General features: G+C 53.1%; 1 protein-coding gene across 2 annotated transcripts in view; it reads left to right on the top strand.

Annotated features, from left to right (window-relative positions):
* The window catches only part of LOC122543048 (solute carrier family 23 member 2-like), a 68,973-nt gene extending 54,606 nt beyond the window's left edge, over window positions 1-14,367 (top strand). For both annotated transcript variants that reach the window (XM_087984454.1, XM_087984453.1), the window contains exons 14-16: window positions 3,745-3,882; window positions 8,581-8,676; window positions 8,894-14,367. In XM_087984454.1, coding sequence (XP_087840580.1) covers window positions 3,745-3,882; window positions 8,581-8,676; window positions 8,894-9,123 — 464 coding nt within the window. In that variant the 3' untranslated portion in view covers window positions 9,124-14,367. The remainder of the gene's footprint in view (window positions 1-3,744; window positions 3,883-8,580; window positions 8,677-8,893) is intronic.
* The last annotated feature ends 5,061 nt before the right edge of the window (window positions 14,368-19,428 follow it).

The following is a 19,428-nucleotide window of genomic DNA, read 5'->3' as shown; positions in this document are numbered from 1 at the left end:
CTGAGGGAGTGCCGCACTGACGGAGGGTCAGTGCTGAGGGAATGCCGCACTGTCGGAGGGTCAGTGCTGAGGGAGTGCCGCACTGTCGGAGGGTCAGTGCTGAGGGAGTGCTGCACTGTCGGAGGGTCAGTGCTGAGGGAGTGCTGCACTGTCGGAGGCTCAGTGCTGAGGGAGTGGGCACTGTCAGAGGGTCAGTGCTGAGGGAGTGGGCACTGTCAGAGGGTCAGTGCTGAGGGAGTGCTGCACTGTCGGAGGGTCAGTGCTGAGGGAGTGCCGCACTGTCCGAGGGTCAGTGCTGAGGGAGTGCCGCACTGTCGGAGGGTCAGTGCTGAGGGAGTGCCGCACTGTCGGAGGGTCAGTGCTGAGGGAGTGCCGCACTGTCGGAGGGTCAGTGCTGAGGGAGTGCCGCACTGTCGGTGGGTCAGTGCTGAGGGAGTGCCGCACTGTCGGGGGGTCAGTGCTGAGGGAGTGTCGCACTGTCGGAGGGTCAGTGCTGAGGGAGTGCCGCACTGTCAGAGGGTCAGTGCTGAGGGAGTGCCGCACTGTCAGAGGGTCAGTGCTGAGGGAACGCCGCACTGTCGGAGGGTCAGTGCTGAGGGAGTGCCGCACTGTCAGAGGGTCAGTGCTGAGGGAGTGCCGCAATGTCAGAGGGTCAGTGCTGAGGGAGTGCCGCACTGTCGGAGGGTCAGTGCTGAGGGAGTGGGCACTGTCGGAGGGTCAGTACTGAGGGAGTGCCGCACTGTCGGGGGTCAGTGCTGAGGGAGTGCCGCACTGTCAAGAGGGTCAGTGCTGAGGGAGTGCCGCACTGTCGGGGGGTCAGTGCTGAGGGAGTGCCGCACTATCGGGGGGTCAGTGCTGAGGGAGTGTCGCACTGTCGGAGGGTCAGTGCTGAGGGAGTGTCGCACTGTCGGAGGGTCAGTGCTGAGGGAGTGGGCACTGTCAGAGGGTCAGTGCTGAGGGAGTGCCGCACTGACGGAGGGTCAGTGCTGAGGGAGTGCTGCACTGTCAGAGGGTCAGTGCTGAGGGAGTGCCGCCCTGTCGGAGGGTCAGTGCTGAGGGAGTGGGCACTGTCAGAGGGTCAGTACTGAGGGAGTGCCGCACTGTCGGAGGTTCAGTGCTGAGGGAGCGCCGCACTGTCCGAGGGTCAGTGCTGAGGGAGTGCCGCACTGTCGGAGGGTCAGTGCTGAGGGAGTGCCACACTGTCAGAGGGTCAGTGCTGAGGGAGTGGGCACTGTCGGAGGGTCAGTGCTGAGGGAGTGGGCACTGTCAGAGGGTCAGTGCTGAGGGAGTGCCGCACTGACGGAGGGTCAGTGCTGAGGGAGTGCTGCACTGTCGGATGGTCAGTGCTGCGGGAGTGGGCACTGTCAGAGGGTCAGTGCTGAGGGAGTGCTGCACTGTCGGACGCTCAGTGCTGAGGGAGTGGGCACTGTCAGAGGGTCAGTGCTGAGGAAGTGGGCACTGTCAGAGGGTCAGTGCTGAGGGAGTGCCGCACTGTCGGAGGGTCAGTGCTGAGGGAGTGCCGCACTGTCGGAGGGTCAGTGCTGAGGGAGTGCCGCACTGTCGGGGGGTCAGTGCTGAGGGAGTGCCGCACTGTCGGAGGGTCAGTGCTGAGGGAGTGCAGCACTGTCAGAGGGTCAGTGCTGAGGGAGTGCCGCACTGTCGGAGGGTCAGTGCTGAGGGAGTGCCGCACTGTCAGAGGGTCAGTGCTGAGGGAGTGCCGCACTGTCGGAGGGTCAGTGCTGAGGGAGTGCTGCACTGTCGGGGGGTCAGTGCTGAGGGACTGGGCACTGTCAGAGGGTCAATACTGAGGGAGTGGGCACTGTCGGAGGGTCAGTGCTGAAGGAGTGGGCACTGTCGGAGGGTCAGTACTGAGGTAGAGCTGCACTGTCAGAGGGTCTGTACTGAGGGAGTGCTGGACTGTTGGAGGGTCAGTGCTGAGGGAGTGGGCACTGTTGGAGGGTCAGTGCTGAGGGAGTGCCGCACTGTCAGAGGATCAGTACTGAGGGAGTGGGCACTGTCGGAGGGTCAGTGCTGAGGGAGTGGGCACTGTCACAGGGTCAGTGCTGAGGGAGTGGGCACTGTCGGAGGGTCAGTGCTGAGGGAGTGATGCACTGTCAGGGGGTCAGTGCTGAGGGAGTGCCGCACTGTCAGAGGATCAGTGCTGAGGGAGTGGGCACTGTCAGTGGGTCAGTGCTGAGGGAGAACCGTACTGTCAGAGGGTCAGTGCTGAGGGAGTGCTGCACTATCGGATGGTCAGTGCTGAGGGAGTGGGCACTGTCAGAGGGTCAGTGCTGAGGGAGTGCTGCACTGTCGGAGGCTCAGTGCTGAGGGAGTGGGCACTGTCAGAGGGTCAGTGCTGAGGGAGTGCCGCACTGTCGGAGGGTCAGTGCTGAGGGAGTGCCGCACTGTCGGAGGGTCAGTGCTGAGGGAGTGCCGCACTGTCCGAGGGTCAGTGCTGAGGGAGTGCCGCACTGTCGGGGGGTCAGTGCTGAGGGAGTGCCGCACTGTCGGAGGGTCAGTGCTGAGGGAGTGCCGCACTGTCAGAGGGTCAGTGCTGAGGGAGTGCCGCACTGTCGGAGGGTCAGTGCTGAGGGAGTGCCGCACTGTCGGAGGGTCAGTGCTGAGGGAGTGCCGCACTGTCGGAGGGTCAGTGCTGAGGGAGTGCTGCACTGTCGGGGGCTCAGTGCCGAGGGACTGGGCACTGTCGGAGGGTCAATACTGAGGGAGTGGGCACTGTCGGAGGGTCAGTGCTGAAGGAGTGGGCACTGTCGGAGGGTCAGTACTGAGTTAGAGCTGCACTGTCAGAGGGTCAGTACTGAGGGAGTGCTGGACTGTTGGAGGGTCAGTGCTGAGGGAGTGCCGCACTGTCGGAGGGTCAGTGCTGAGGAAGTGGGCATTGTCGGAGGGTCAGTGCTGAGGGAGTGCCGCACTGTCAGAGCATCAGTACTGAGGGAGTGGGCATTGTCGGAGGGTCAGTGCTGAGGGAGTGGGCACTGTCAGAGGGTCAGTGCTGAGGGAGTGGGCACTGTCGGAGGCTCAGTGCTGAGGGAGTGATGCACTGTCTGGGGGTCAGTGCTGAGGGAGTGCCGCACTGTCAGAGGATCAGTGCTGTGGGAGTGTCGCACTGTCAGAGGATCAGTGCTGAGGGAGTGGGCACTGTCGGAGGGTCAGTGCTGAGGGAGAACCGCACTGTCAGAGGGTCAGTACTGAGGGAGTGCCGCACTGTCAGAGGGTCAGTGCTGAAGGAGTGCTGCACTGTCAGAGGGTCAGTGCTGAGGGAGAGCCACACTGTCAGAGGATCAGTGCTGAGGGAGTGCCGCACTGTCAGAGGGTCAGTGCTGAGGGAGTGCCGCACTGTCAGAGGATCAGTGCTGAGGGAGTACCGCACTGTCAGAGGATCAGTGCTGAGGGAGAACCGCACTGTCGGAGTGTCAGTGCTGAGGGAGCGCCGCACTGTCGGAGGGTCAGTGCTGAGGCAGTGCCGCACTGTCGGAGGGTCAGTGCTGAGGGAGTGCCGCACTGTCGGAGGGTCAGTGCTGAGGGAGTGCCGCACTGTCGGAGGGTCAGTGCTGAGGGAGTGCCGCACTGTCAGAGGGTCAGTGCTGAGGGAGTGCCGCACAGTCGGAGGGTCAGTGCTGAGGGAGTGCCGCACTGTCAGAGGGTCAGTGCTGAGGAATGGATGTTACTGAGTTTGGGGAGTTATCGATGTGGGATCTCTAACAGTGGGATGTCATTCTTTTCCAGGGATGATCACTGCTGTCGGACTGTCCAACCTTCAGTTTGTTGACTTGAACTCCTCTCGGAATCTCTTTGTGTTGGGATTTTCCATCTTTTTTGGGTTAATGCTGCCGAGTTACCTCAAGCAGAACCCCCTCGTGACAGGTAGGTGGGAGATACCTTGGGATTAGCTGAGGTGCTGCATCCCTAAGTGATTGACCCTGCCCATCTTCACTTTTATGTTATTGCAAATCTCCCTCTGCCACAGTCACTCTTTTCCATTGGAAAGGCACTGCCCAGGAGTTAGCACAGAATAGATGGACCCAATGGTATACCCCTGGATCTCTATCATTCTATGGGCTCGGATTACAATCTGTTTACTCACCCATTTTATCTTTGAAAAGTTCCCCATCTCAATCCTGCCAGTTCTGTTCCAAGGGAGATTCACAGAAATGCTGCAAGTGGCAGCAAGGATTGGCCATTCAGCCCTTCAAGCATGCTAGACCATTCACGATGATCATGGCTGATCATCCAAATCAGTCCCCCACTCCCACGTTCTTCCCAAACCCTGTGATCCCTTGAGCTCCAAGAACTTGGTCTAACTCCTTCTTGATAACATTCAATGTTTCAGCCTCAAACTCTTTCAGTGACAGTGAATCCCACAGGCTCCCCACTCTCTGGGTGAAGACATTTCTCCACAGCTCAGTCCTACCCTGTGTCCTCAGACTGTGAGCCCTGGGTCTGGACCCCCCCCCCGCTCAGCAGGAACGTCCATCCCATGTTGTCCCCTGTTTAGGCTCAGATTTGTAGAGATGGACGGCATGGAAACAGACCCTTCAATCCAACTTCATGCTGACCAGATATTGTGCATTACTCTGATCCCATTTGCCAGCACCCGGCCCATATCCCTCCAAACCCTTCCTATTCATATACCCATCCAAATGCCTCTTAAATGTTGTCATTGTACCAGCCTTCACCACTTCGTCTGGCAGCTCATTCCATACACACAACACCCTCTGTGTGGAAAAGTTGCCCCTTAGGTCCCTTTTAAATCTTTCCCCTCTTACCCTAAACCTATACCCTCTAGTTCTGGGCTCCCCAATCCCAGGGAAAAGACTTTGTCTATTTATCCTATCCATGTTCCTCATGATTTTGTAAACCTCTATAAGGTCACCCCTCAGCCTCCGACGCTCCAGGGAAAACAGCCCCAGCCTGTTCAGCCTCTCCCTACAGCTCAAACCCTCCAACTCTGGCAACATACTTGTAAATCTTTTCTGAACCCTTTCAAGTTTCACAACATCTTTCCGATAGGAAGGAGACCAGAATTGCACGCAATATTCCAACAGTGGCCTAACCAATGTCCTGTACAGCTGCAACATGACCTCCCAACTCCTGTACTCAATACTCTGACCGATAAAGGAAAGCAAACCAAACGCCTTCTTCACTATCCTATCTACCTGCGACTCCACTTTCAAGGAGCTATGAACCTGCACTCCAAGGTCTCTTTGTTCAGCAACACTCCTGTTCAGCAGGACCTTACCATTAAGTGTCCAACTCCCGCTTTTCCAAAGTGCGGCACCTCGCATTTATCTGAATTAAACTCCATCTGCCACTTCTCAGCCCATTGGCCCATCTGATTAAGATCCTGTTGTAATCTGAGGTAACCCTCTTTGCTGTCCACTACACCTCCAATTTTGGTGTCATTTGTAAATTTACTGACTATACCTCTTCTGCTCGCATCCAAATCATTTATGTAAATGACAAAAAGTCGAGGACCCAGCACCGATCCTTGTGGCACTCCACTGGTCACAGGCCTCCAGTCTGAAAAACAACCCTCCACCACCACCCTCTGTCTTCTACCTTTGAGCCAGTTCTGCATCCAAATGGATAGTCCACACTGTATTCCATGAGATCTAACCTTCCTCACCAGTCTCCCATGGGGACCCTTGTCGAACGCCTTGCTGTAGTCCATATAGGTCACATCTACCGCTCTGCCCTCATCAATCCTCTTTGTTACTTCTTCAAAAAACTCAATCAAGTTTGTGAGACATGATTTCCCATGCACAAAACTATCCCGAATCAGTCCTTGCCTTTCCAAATACATGTACATCCTGTCCCTCAGGATTCCCTCCAACAACTTGCTCACCACCGAGGTCAGGCTCACGAGTCTATAGTTCCCTGGCTTGTCTTTACCGCCTTTCTTAAACAGTGGCACCACGTTTGCCAACCTCCAGTCTTCCGGCACCTCACCTGTGACTATCGATGATACAAATATCTCAGCAAGAGGCCCAGCAATCACTTCTCTAGCTTCCCACAGAGTTCTCGGGTACACCTGATCAGGTCCTGGGGATTTATCCACCTTTAACCGTTTCAAGACATCCAGTACTTCCTCCTCTGTAATCTGGACATTTCTCAAGATGTCACCATCTATTTCCCTACAGTCTGTATCTTCCATATCCTTTTCCACAGTAAATACTGATTAAGGTTTCTGATTTAGTGATTAAGGCTTTTGCAAAGGTGTGTTGGTCAGGTTGTGGGTGAGGTAGTTGCTTTGCATTGGTGAGCTAAGCAACGACCTCACTCATTTATTATCTCCCCCATCTCCTGCAGTTCCACACAAAGGCCACCTTGCTGATCTTTGAGGGGGCAGAGGTGGATACTGCAGATGCTGGAGATCAGAGTCAAGAGTGGGGTGCTGGAAAAGCACAGCAGGTCAGGCAGCAATTTCCTGATGAAGGGCTTTTGCCCGAAACATCAATTTTCCTGCTCCTCAGATGCTGCCTGACTTGCTAATCCTTGAGGAGCCCTATTCTCTCCCTAGTTACCCTTTTGTCCTTAAAATATTTATCAAATCCCTTTGGATTCTCCTTAACCCTACCTGCCTAAGTTATCTCATGTCTCCTTATATACTCCTACTGCCTTTATACTCTTCTAAGAATTCACTCAGTCTCTGCTGTCCAAACCTGACATATGCTTCCTTCGTTCTCTTGACCAAACCCTCAATTCCTCTCATCATCCAGTGTTCCCTATACCTCCCAGCCTTTCCTTTCACCCTAACAGGAACATACTGTCTCTGGACTTTCCCCTAACTCCTGTTTGAAGGCTTCCCACTTCCCAACCATCCCTTCACCTGCAAATGACCTCTCCCAAGTCACCTTTTGAAAGTTCTTGGTCTAATACTGTCAAACCTGGCCTTCCTCCAACTTAGAGCTTGAACTTTTAAATCCAGTCTATCCTTTTCCATCACTATTTTAAAACGAATAGAATTGTGGCCACTGGCCCCAAAGTGCTCCTGCACCGTGTTTCTGTGAGATCTCCCCTTGTTCTTCCATACGGCAGTGATGGGATCTGGATGGATCTGGTCCTTCTTCATAACTGGGTCCTTTTGAGCCCTGACAAGGCAACACATTGTTTGGCCAGCCAGCATTTTGTTGGACAGAGTTCCGATCAGTTCCTTCACTTGGACCTGAAATTGAGACCTCTTTGGTCTTTCTGTCTCCTTCTCTGGGAGTGAAATCTTCTGATTTAACAGAGCTGGGAGGCGGTTTGAAATCTCCTCACTCTCACAGCATCAAGGCAGCGATTGGTCAGTTCAGCGCTCCTTGTGTTGTTGTCTTTATCTCCGAATGACTTGTGACTGAGCGGTGTCGAGAGGTTGAGAAGCTGAGGGGCTTGTGATTTGGCAGTGGCAGCTTGTCTATCTCTCTTTGCCATTCACCCATCCTGTGCTCCCTGCTGACAAGTTCCAAATGTTTATCTTGTTTTTGCCTGACAAATTGGTGCAAGTGTGTGTTGATAATACTGCTGCTGCGATGGGAGGGAAAAGATCACCCATTTCCCAGGAGCAGATCCAAGGACATCACTGTGAGGGGGTTTGCTGGGAAGCAGACACCGGAGTGGGTAAAAACCAACCTCAACTGACAGGGAAACACAGGAGGGGGTGAGAAAGGCTGCATGACAAGACAGAGAACACTAAAGATAAGGAAAAACTGGTGTTTAACAATGTGTTCAGAAGTTGAAAGAGTAGGTGGTCACTTTAAAATAGCAAGTGCTTTGTGAATTTGCAGTACAGTCACAGTGAGCAAAACAAAACAGCTAGGACACGGGCTGTTGCAAACTACATGTGTGTAGCAATTGGCTATTGAATAGATCCTTGAGTTTTGGTTGCTGTTTTGACAACAATTCAAATTTAACCAATTAATTTAAATTGTGCCCAGGGTATTAAAACCCAGTTGAGTTTGAATTTATTGTGTTGACAAGTTCAGACCAGTGAGAGGGAATGATGTAGGGAGTATAAAACAAGGTCATTTTGAGAATTGGTCAGAGTCACTGCCAGAGAGCAAAGACCATCCAAAAATGTAAACATCTTGCTGTCAAAAGAAATGTCAGAAAGCACTACCTGTCAGAAGGTAGCTTTGTCTGTCAAAGCAGGAAAAAGTCCAAAGACAACTCGGGGAACAGACAGCAGGATTGGAAGAACAGGGTCAGAGACTGTACTGACTACGTTTGCTGATTGTGTTATTGGAGCAGCTTTTTTATAGAATTAGAGTCAGATAGTACCTCGTTCAGAAAGTGGGGGCTAGATTCATGAATAGTTTTGTTTCATCTTCACTGTAAGAGTTAGGAAAATAACTTGTTATTTTTCTTTAAACACTGTAAATTTGGAGTTCTCTTTCACTCTGTCACACCTTGAAGAGATTATGAGGTAAGGCAAGCTTTCCTGGGAGTTTGGATTTAATTACCAGAGGGGGTTGGAACAAAATCTCTCAAATTTCCACTGAGAGCTGGAAACCAAAGGACTCAGGCTACTCTCTCTCTCCCTCCATTCCCCATCTCACTGCCCTCTTTGTGTTTCCCTCACAGGTATTTCTGAAATTGACCAAGTCCTGAACGTGTTATTGACAACAGCAATGTTTGTTGGAGGCTGTGTTGCATTTCTATTGGACAATACCATCCCAGGTGGGTCGCAGTGTTTGTGGGCACCATACCGCATTGCCTTATCCTGATCTGATCCAGTGCTGGGGCATTGTCACAGCTCCCTCCTCACTGGAGATCACTGCTCTGTCCCAGTGTGGGGTAGACCTGCACTGGGATCTGATCCAGGGCTACACTGTCTGTTTCGGTCGTTGTCAGGTGACGGTACTCTCTCACCTCTGTCCTCTCTCCTCCCTGACAGGCACCATTGAAGAGAGAGGGCTTCGCAAATGGAAGGCTGGTGTGTTGACGTCCAAGTCTTTGGACAGTAAAGAGACTTATAACCTGCCGTGTGGTATGGGATTAGTGAAGAGGTACAAGGTATTCACTTACCTGCCTATCAGTCCCACCTTTACAGGCTACAGTTGGCAGATGTGCCAGGAGACTGGCAGTTTGAGGAGTCGGCCTGACCATGCTGAAGCATCAGTATAGCATGGAGCTAGCCACCCTGTGCCTTCTGAGGCTCAGAGTCCATTCCAGTGTTCTGTTTGTGGTCCCACCGCGGGGAAGGTCAACAGGGTGGTGTTTAGTTGGGGGTGGTGGTGGGGGTGAAGTTCTGTGTGTGTGGTTGTGTGTGTGTCCCTGTCTCTTTCCTCTTTCCCCACCCGACAATCGGAACCCCTCTGTCCAAAGCTTACGACAAATCTGCAGCAGCTGATGATCTGGATCACGTGTCAGGGGTGGTTACTGAGCTCTCACTCCAAACCCCCTCCCTCCCGGGATGAGCAGTCTGAGGCCCCATTGCTGGCATTGGGACAGCACTGCATGCTGTGGTCCATCTGCCAACGCCTCACCCTCACCAGCCCTACACCCCCTCCCCTTCACCCTACTATCACAATCAGGGCATTACTCTCCCTTTGATAGCACAGCACAGCAGGAGAGGGTGGGACAGGTGACTCCTTCCAGGGATGCAGGATCCTGTGTGTGTGTATGGATGTGTGTGTGTGAGAGAGAGAGAGAGAGAGACCATGTCTGTATGTGTGTGTCCATCCCAGGGTGTGTTCCAAGGCCATTCAGCTCAAACCTGCTAGTTCCCCTGAACTCTGGGTGGACTTGGAATGTGGCTGACTGATGCTCAGAGATGCTGGGGGCTTATTCAGCTGGATCCCTCATTTCCTGTGTCTCCGTTGTTTTTATAACAAGAGGAATACAATCCCTCCCACCCCTGCACCCTCCAGCCCATCTTCATCTCCTCGTCAAAGCAGGAAGCTGAGGTGCTGAGCACCACCAATCAAGGGGTAATTCAGCACCCTCCCCTTCCCTCCCAAGCCCAAACGCTGGCCTACTCAGTAGCAGGATCTCCTGCTCTTACCTGGTGAATTCCTCCAACCCCCAAGGAATCTGCTTTCCCTCGGTTATCCGAGGCAGCAGGGTACAAAGGTGCTGCCTCTCATCACCACCACACCACCGGCTGGCCCAGCATTTATTACCCGTCCTTAGTTGCCCCTTGAGAAGGTGGGAGTTAGTTGCCTTCTTGAACTGCAGTGCTGTAGGTAGAGACCAACAATGTCCCTTAGGGAGGGAATTCCAGGATTTGGACCCAGCCACACTGAAGGAACGGTGAGAGGTTTCCAAGTCAGGATGGTCAGAGGTTCGGAGGGGAACTTGTAGGGGGTGGTGTTCCCATGTATCTGCTGCCCCTTGTCCTTCCAGATGGAAGTGGTTGTGGGTTTGGAAGGTGCTGCCTGAGGATCTTTGGTGAATTGCTGCAGTGCTTCTTGTAGATGGTACACACTGCTGCTACTGAGTGAGAGAGTGGATGTTTGTGGATGTGGGGCCAATCAAGTGGGGGCTGCTTTGTCCTGGATGGTGTTGAGCTTCTTGAGTGTTGTAGGAGCTGTCCCCGTCCAGGGGCAAGTGGGGAGTAATCCATCACACTCCTGACTTGTGCCATGTAGATGGTGGACAGGCTTTGGGGAGTTGGTCACTACAGTATTCCTAGCCTCTGACCTGCCGAAGTAGTCACTGTATTTAAATCCATTGAGTCCAATGGAGTTGTTGGTCATTGTTGATAGTGAGGGATTCAGTGATGGTATGAGTCATCTCCTCTCCATCCCACACTGCAGGCTGCAGAGAGAAACTGCCAGGAACGGAACGTGTCCCAGATGGAGTGGCACTGACAGACTCACGGTCCTTTGATTGTTCTGTTGACAGCCCTCACTATCACTTGGCTGATGCCCGGAGATGAGATAGTTCATCAGCTGTGGTTTGGAAGTGTTAGTCTGTTGGTTTTGTGGTGAAGTACAGTCTGTTTTTGGAATGTGTTGACCTTGGCAGACCCTGGTGCACTCAGAGGGAAGGGCAAAGGGGCAACTTGTAATATCCAGGAGCCTCTCTACTCCTGACAACCCTCCTCCAGTCCATGTAAGGGTGGCTAGTGGCCTCTTTGTCTCTCAGGCACTCCTGATACTTTCCCAAGCTCTCCAGGCCTGTCTCTCTGGTACTCCTTGCTGGTTCTCGTGTTATTGCTGGAGTTATGCTGAGTTGTGAGAAGCCACCCTTGACCTGGAAGCAGTGCCATTCATTCATCTCTCTCTCTCTCTGTACCTCTGCCCTCCACCCTGATCAGTGAACCTGAGCAAGACCAGCCTGCTTCTCTGCAGCAAGGCCATGCTGGTGGAGGTGACAGTGACCACCCTGTGAGACCAGTCTCGGGTTTCTGTGTGACTGAGTGAAGACGCCATGTTTGGTTTAACCTGCCCAGCTGCTGCTGGCCCTGAATGCAGGGAGAGCTGGCCTCCTCCTCCTCCTCCTCCTCCTCCTCCTCCTCCTCCTCCTCCTCCTCGGCAAATCACCCGGACCCTCCGGCTTCTCCAGCTCTTGCCTTATTGGGACGGTGTTTCCCAACCACGTCCCCCACAGCCCTGGCCCCTCGTAGCCACAACATGACCCTTCCATTCTCCTCACTTTCCCATTCTGCAGCCCCTTTCATCAGGTAAGGGGGTGCTCATTGGACCAGGAGGGGTGTGTGTGTGTCTGTGTGTGTGTGTGTCTGTGTGTCTCTGCATTAAAAGTACCCTCAGGACCTGGATTGACGCCAAGGTTCCTGACACACAGGAACTGAAGCCCGCATCAGCTCCTGCAGTCTGCCACCACAGACAGCCTTGGGAGCTGGGCAAGGCGGACAAGGCTTGTGGCATTTGGCTGGGCCAACATGTGACGAGCTTCGGTCTCGACTGTTGGGGTGGTGGGCAGTTGGGGACCGCCTGTGCCAAAGCATTGAGCACTGACCGGCTCAGGGGCTGCTGCTGCTGTCTCAGGTGGACACACATGGTCAGGCTGAGGGAGCACCCCTGCACTGTTAGTGGGGAGAGTGAGGGAGTCCTCCAGGTCATCCCAAAATCACCAGCCGTTTGGATTGGAATCTCAACTGGACAGGGAGCCCACACTTACATTCCCAGTGTGTGCAAGAATTATATACATATATATATATATATAGTGTGTGTGTATGTAAATAGAAAGATATATGCATCTCCTTTGTGTTTTTCTGGATCTCCGTGTTATCAACGCTGCTAGGTTGGTGGGCAAGAGGAAGGGTAACATGGACCGCATTCATTCCCTGGGGTCTCGGGGGTCGGGGGAGTGCACGAGGGTGATTGTGTGTGTATGAGCTGATCAGATGGAATTGTACTGAAAGCCCAGTGTCCATTTTGCAGGCCACATGGAAACCTGTCCGTTAAACCCTTCTGGCAGTGGGCAACTGGGAAAAGACCACTTGATCACAACTACACAGGGCACCAGAGTACCAGGTATTTACCTGGAGGGCACACTGGCACCCTGCCTTGAGTTTTCTTGGTGAAAAATGTGTTTTCTGTTTCATTCTGACCATCTAGTAAAATCACTGCCTGTGATGTGAGAGCGAGGATGCTCTATCAGAGGGCCAGGCTGTCTGTGTCTCGGTCTGTGTCTGTGTCGGGGTGGGGAAGGTTTATGTATGTTTCTGTCTCGAGGTATCTCTGTGTCTGTGTGTGTATGAGTGAGTGTGTGCCTGTGTGTGAGTGAGTGCCTGCGTGTGAGTGTGTGTGAATGAGTGTGAGTGTGTGCCTTTGTGTGTGTGAGTGAGTGTGCATGAATGAGTGTGTGTGCGTGTGAGTGCCTGTGTTTGTGTGTGTGTGCGCGTGAATGAGTGTGTGTGCGTGTGAGTGTGTGCCTGTGTGAGCGAGTAACTGTGTGTGTGCGAGTGTGTGCCTGTGTGTGAGTGAGTGTGTGCCTGTGTGAGAGTGAGTGCCTTTGTGTGTGCTTGTGAGTGAGTGTGTGCCTGTGTGTGAGTGAGTGCCTGCGTGTGAGTGTGTGTGAATGAGTGTGAGTGTGTGCCTTTGTGTGTGTGAGTGAGTGTGCATGAATGAGTGTGTGTGCGTGTGAGTGTGTGCCTGTGTGAGCGAGTAACTGTGTGTGTGCGAGTGTGTGCCTGTGTGTGAGTGAGTGTGTGCCTGTGTGAGAGTGAGTGCCTTTGTGTGTGCTTGTGAGTGTGTGTGTGTGCCTGTGTGTGTGTGCCTGAGTGTGTGCCTGTGTGTGTGTGCGTGTGAGTGTGTGTGTGCTTGTGTGTGTGCCTGAGTGTGTGCCTGTGAGTGTGTGCCTCTGTCACTTGAGTATCTGTGTGTTAGTATGAGTGCGTGCCTGTTTGTGAGTGTCTGTGTGAGTGTGTATGTGTGTTTCTGTATGTGTGACTGTGTCAGTCTGTGTAGAGTGAATTTGTCAGTACATGTGTGTGGCACTGTCTGTGTATTTGTGTGTGTGTGTGCAATGGCAGGAGCTCACAGGTCGCTGAGACTGCAATGAGCTCCATCAGTGCCATGGGGTGGCGATGTGGGTGCTGCATGTGTTGTACATGTAAACCCTGTCAGCACACACTGAGCACCATACCACAGCTTCCACCCCCCCACCCCCCACCCCACCCCCTCCCCATGTAGGTGATGAGGTCGGTGTTCTCTCTGACGCTGGTCTTTGCAGTGTTATGGGCTGATTCCCAGTTTGCCTCAGTGTTGATGTGGTGTACTGTGTCCTGATTATTTATAGCAGCAGAGAGCAATCTTCCTCTGGAGTCCTGGCCCACTTCAGGCCTCCCCTGGGAAAGGACCAGGCTCTTCAAGATGGCCGTTGGGCTTTGACAGGGAGGACGCCAAGGGCAGGCTCTTGAAACCCCGTGCGTGTGAATCCTGGCTCCACGCTCAGGCTGCCAACTGAGGGCAGGGCTGGCCAGGTATTGCCCCAATGGGTGCCAGCTCCTTTCTCTCCCCTCCCTAGTAAACACTCCAACGCCACTCTGCTGAACCTTTGGCTGGGCCTTGGGAACTGATTGACAAAGAAAATGCCAGTTTTTAGGAAGCCAGTGTTGAATCTATACAACTCAGTGTTCAGAATTGCTGCCGTAGTGTGGGGCAAGGATGCTTCAGAAACTTGTTTCCAGACTGCTGTTGCGTGTGCACATGTGTGTATATGTGTGTACACGCGTGTTATTGAACCGTCCTGTATCTTTGTATTGTTGCAATCAGCTCCTGACATCCACAGGCAAATCTCCTTTGTATTGCTCTGGCTTTTAATCATAATTCTGTGAAATGTCTGTACACGCACTGGTGATGTCTCCGCTGCGTTTATTTGATTCATTGTCCAGTCATGAACTTTTTATCTGCTCAATCTAAGTTTATTCAAAGATTAAAGACGAGAACTGGTTGGAAAGATGGTGTCGGAACGCTTTCTTCCTTTTCCTATGTCTATGGTGATGTCTCAGCCCTTCCCCTTCCCCCATCGCTATGTCCTGTCCCAGCAACCCTCAGGGTTGACTGTGACCAAGCCTGGAATGCTTGCAGTGATGGGGGCCAGGCTGTGCAGGAGCTGGGAGATCTGTACGGATTTGTTAGAGATCTGTTCAAGAACGGAGAGATTTATTCACAATCGATGCAGCTTTGATAGGCGCAGGGCACGGGATTCAAGGTGGTGGACAGACAGCTATAATTTGTACAGGCCCAGACCTCCACAAGGATGTCAGGAGCTGTGAGAGCACTTGGCACAGGGTCATAGGGATCTGCAGCACAGAAAAAGATGGAGTTTGCACCAGTCATCAAAAAAACCAGCTGCCCAGTCTTATCCCATTATCGAGCACTGTGCAGATCTCCATACTTCCACAATGTTACAATAGTTTCTGCCTCTCCCACCCTGACTGGCAGGGAATTCCAGACTCCCATCATTCTCTGGATGAAAAAGATCTTCATCACATTTCCTGGAAACTTCCTACATCCACCCTTCAATCTATGCCCCCTGGTCACTGATCCCTCCACCAAGGGGAAAACTTTCTTACTGCCTCCGCTGTTTATCCCCTTCGTCATTTTTCCCATCTCAGACATGTCCCCTCTCCATCTCCACTGTTCCAGGGAAAACAACCCCAGTCTGTCCAATTTCTCTTCATCAGTGAAACTCTCAGCACCAGGTAACATCCTGGTAAATCTCTGTCTGCATGTTCTCCAGTGTTATCACATTCCCTGCTGTAATGTGGGTTCCACAATGTACACAGCACTCGAGTTCCACCGTTCCAGCATTAACCCCCTGCTCTTAAACCCTACGCCTCAGTGTCCCAACTGCCTCTTTAACCACTTCATTGACCTGTCCTGATAGCTTAAGGTGAGATGTTCTTTTGAACAGTTTGGCATCTGGAAGGGAGATGGGTCCAAGCTCAGTAACTGCCCCTGAAGAGGGAATCGGTGTGGAAGTTCAAGGCTGGGCTGAGACCCTGAGACTTCCTTTCTCCTCAGGAAAGGAGTGGGAAGGGCTCCTGCGGAGATGGTAAGACACTGGGGGTGGAGCTTGGGAAGATGAGTTCAGGAGGAGCTTTCTCACCCAGTGCACAGTTCACCACCTGCCTGACAGCGCAGTGAGGGCAGCTTGGTCATTGCTGGGGTCATGGAGAAAACGGTGTGCCCACTCAGAGAGCCAGGAACAGGAAACCGGCTGAATGGCCTCCTTGTGCCTGCGCTTTAATGATTGTGGGAATAGTTTGTGGATATTGATCTGGAATATCAACAGATTACAAAAACAGCAAGGGATTTGTGCTTGTCTTGGGAATGCCACACCACTCTCTCTCTCTCTCTGGAGAAAGGACAGGACCCCATTGTGATCGAGAGCTGACACCTCTGACAGGGTGGCATTCCTGCTGCCCTGAGCCATGATTGTGTGTGTGTTAGGAGGAGACAGGGAGAGTGTGGTTGGTATGAGATGGCCAGAGTCAGACAGAGCAAGACAAGTCAAGCACATTTCTGTTCTGGGAGAAAATGAGGACTGCAGATGCTGGAGATCAGAGTCAAGAGAGTGGTGCTGGAAAAACACAGCTGGTCAGGCAGCATCCGAGGAACAGGAGGATTAATGATTCAGGCTTCATCAGGAATGAGGTTTGTGGGCTGGGGTGGCTGTGAGACAAATGGAAGGCGGGATGGGGCTGGGGGGGGGGAAGGTAGCTGAGAGTGCAATCACTGGATGGAGGTGGGGGTAAAGGTGATTGGTTAGAGGGGTGGGTGTGGCAGATAGATGGGAAGGAAGATGGACAGAGAGGGCAGTGCTGAGTTGGAGGATTGGATCTGGGATAAGGTTGGGGGGAGGGCAAATGAGGAAACTGGTGAACTCCACACTGATCCTGTGTGGCTGGAGGGTCCTGAGGTGGAAGGGCCTGCATATCTTGGGTAGAGTGGGAATGGGAGTTGGAGTGTCCACCCACGGGGCGGTGGGGTTGGTGGGTGCGGGTGTCCCAGAGATGTTCCCTGAAACAATCCGCAAGTAGGTGTCCAGTCTCCCCGATGTCGAGGAGATCACATTGGGTGCAACAGATACAATGGAGGACATTGTTGGAGGTACAGGTAAATCTCTGATGGATGTGGAAAGATCATTTTGGAGGGAGGTGAGGGGAGTGGTGTGGGCGCAGGTTTTGCATTTCCCGCGGTGACAGGGAAAGGTGCCAGGAGTGGGGTGTGGTCTGCTGGGGGGTGTGGACCTGACGAGGGAGTCATGGAGGGAATGGTCTTTCCAGAACGCTGATGGGATGGGGAGGAAAATATATCTTGGTGATGGGGTCCATTTGGAGGGGGCGGAAGTGGCAGAGGATGACGTAATGTATGCGCAGGTTGGTGGGATGGAAGGTGAGGACCAGGGAGGGTTCTGTCCTTGTTGCATTGGGAGGGGTGGGGTTCAAGGGCGGTGGTGTGTGAAGTGGAGAAGATGCGCTGGACGGCATCGTCAACCACATGGGAAGGGAAGTTGTGACCATGGAAGAAGGAGGCCATCTGGGACTTTCTGAGGTGGAATTGGTCATCCTGGGAACAGATGCGATGGAGGAATTGGGAATAAGGGATTGTGTTTTTACAGGAGCTAGAGTGGGATGAGGTGTAATCCAGGTTGCTGTGAGAGTCGGTGGGCTTGTAGTCGATGTCTGTGGTTAGTCGGTTGCCGGAGATGGAGGTGGAGAGGTCCAGGAAGGGGAGGGAGGTGTCTGAGATGGTTCAGGTGAATTTGAGGTCAAGGTGGAAGGTGTTGGTAAAGGGTGGAACTGTTCAATCTCCTCATGGGAGCATGAGGCAATGCTGATACAGTCATCGATGTAGCGGAGGAGCAGGTGGGGGGTGGTGCTGATGTAACTGCGGAAAATGGACTGTTCCACGTATCCAATAAAGAGACAGGCATAACTGGTGCCCATGGCTACCATTTTGGTCTGGAGGAAGTGGGAGGATTGGAAGGAGACGTTGTTGAGGGTGAGGACCAGTTTAGCTAGGTGGAGGAGGGTGTCAGTGAAAGGGGACTGGTTGGGACAGCGTGAGAGGAAGAGACGGAGGGCTTGGAGTCCTTCATCATGGCGGATTGATGTGTACAGGGATTGGATGTCCATGGTGAAGATGAAGCACTGGGGGCTGGAGAAGTGAAAGTCTTGGAGGAGGTGAAGGAAGAGGGGGGGGGGGGGGTGTCCTGCACATAGCTGGCAAGTTCTTCCATTCCCGGCACCTTCCCCTGCAACCGCAAGAAATGCAAAACTTGCGCCCGCACCTCCCCCCTCACTTCCCTCCAAGGCCCCAAGGGATCCTTCCATATCCGCCACAAATTCACCTGCACCTCCACACACAGCATCTATTGCATCCGCTGCACCCGATGTGGCCTCCTCTATATTGGGGAGACAGGCCGCCTACTTGCGGAACGTTTCAGAGAACACCTCTGGGACACCCGGACCAACCAACCCAACCACCCTGTGGCTCAACACTTCAACTCCCCCTCCCACTCCACCAAGGACATGCAGGTCCTTGGCCGCCTCCATCACCAGACCATGGCAACACGACGCCTGGAGGAAGAGCGCCTCATCTTCCGCCTAGGAACCCTCCAACCACAAGGGATGAATGCAGATTTCTCCAGCTTCCTCATTTCCCCTCCCCCCACCTTATCTCAGTCCCAACCCTCGGACTCAGCCACCGCCTTCTTGACCTGCAATCTTCTTCCTGACCTCTCCGCTCCCACCCCACTCCGGCCTATCACCCTCACCTTAACCTCCTTCCACCTATCGCATTCCCAATGCCCCTCCCCCAAGTCCCTCCTCCCTACCTTTTATCTTAGCCCCCTTGGCACACCCTCCTCATTCCTGAAGAAGGGCTTATGCCGGAAACGTCCTGTTCCCTGGATGCTGCCTGACCTGCTGCGCTTTTCCAGCAACACATTTTTCAGCTCTGATCTCCAGCATCTGCAGTCCTCACTTTCTCCTGAGACAATGGGACGGCTGGGAAAGTCAGGTTTGTGAATCTTCGGTAGGAGATAGAATCGGGCAGTGCGGGGTTCACGGATGAAGAGATTGGAGGCTGTGGTGATGAGGTTATGGATGGCCTGGGCGATGATGGTTTGTTTTAGTGGGTCAGGAGTATGTTGAGACAATGGAACAGCCGGGGAAGTCAGGTTTGTTGAGTTTTATGTCTGATATGTTGAAGAGAAAATGTCTGTTGAGCTTGTGAATTCTTCGAAGGATGTAAAGCAGCAGTAGTCCTTTGCAGGTCTGGGAGAGTGTGGCCCTGAGCTGGGGCATGTTTGACTGTCGAGAGATTAGGTGGTGGTGCATAGCTGCGAGTGTGGAGCAGTTGGTCCAGAAGGAGAACCATTTCTGAAGGTTTCCGGAGTTGGAGTAAGGATTGGTTGTCCTGTTCAGGTCCAGATTGTGATGGTGGACTGGACTGCAGTCTGGAGTCTATGCAGGATCACTTGGTTCTGTAGGCAGGCTCTGAGGAAGGAGATGTGGCTGTCCTAGCTGGTCTGGCACCATTGTGCCCCACCGTTTCCAGTCGGGTTCAGCTGCTGATGGCACAATGCAATGGGGGTCCTGTGTCTTTTGCCCCAGCCCCTTCCCCCACAGCAGGATTGAGTGAACAAAAACTGAATCTCTGCCACATGTGCAGGCTCTTGCGAACTGGGGGGGGGGGGTTCAGTGCCAGGAGAACAATATTAAGATTGACTGCCAGTCCCACTTTGCCTGGCATCCCACAACAGCAAGGAGAATGACTGACTGGGGCATAGCAAGAATTCAAAGACAAGGTGTTGGCCTCACCTCTGTCTGTCAGGGGGACTGGATAGGTGGCAGGGGGGATGCTGTGGGGCCATTTGTCCAAGGTTTGGTCTCTCACAGAAGGCTGCTTATCCTATCATGTGCTGTGTCGTCAGATCGATTCACTGTACTGTCCTCTCAATTTGTTGTGAGCATCGCTGGAGAGGTGCAGCAATTATTGCCCATCC

This window comes from Chiloscyllium plagiosum, unplaced genomic scaffold (assembly GCF_037043375.1).
Source record: "Chiloscyllium plagiosum isolate Xiang-an unplaced genomic scaffold, Cpla_swu_hap1 HiC_scaffold_48, whole genome shotgun sequence".
Lineage (NCBI taxonomy): Eukaryota > Metazoa > Chordata > Chondrichthyes > Orectolobiformes > Hemiscylliidae > Chiloscyllium > Chiloscyllium plagiosum.
The sequence above is the reverse complement of the archived record's forward strand: the minus strand, read 5'-3'. Positions and strand labels throughout refer to the sequence as shown.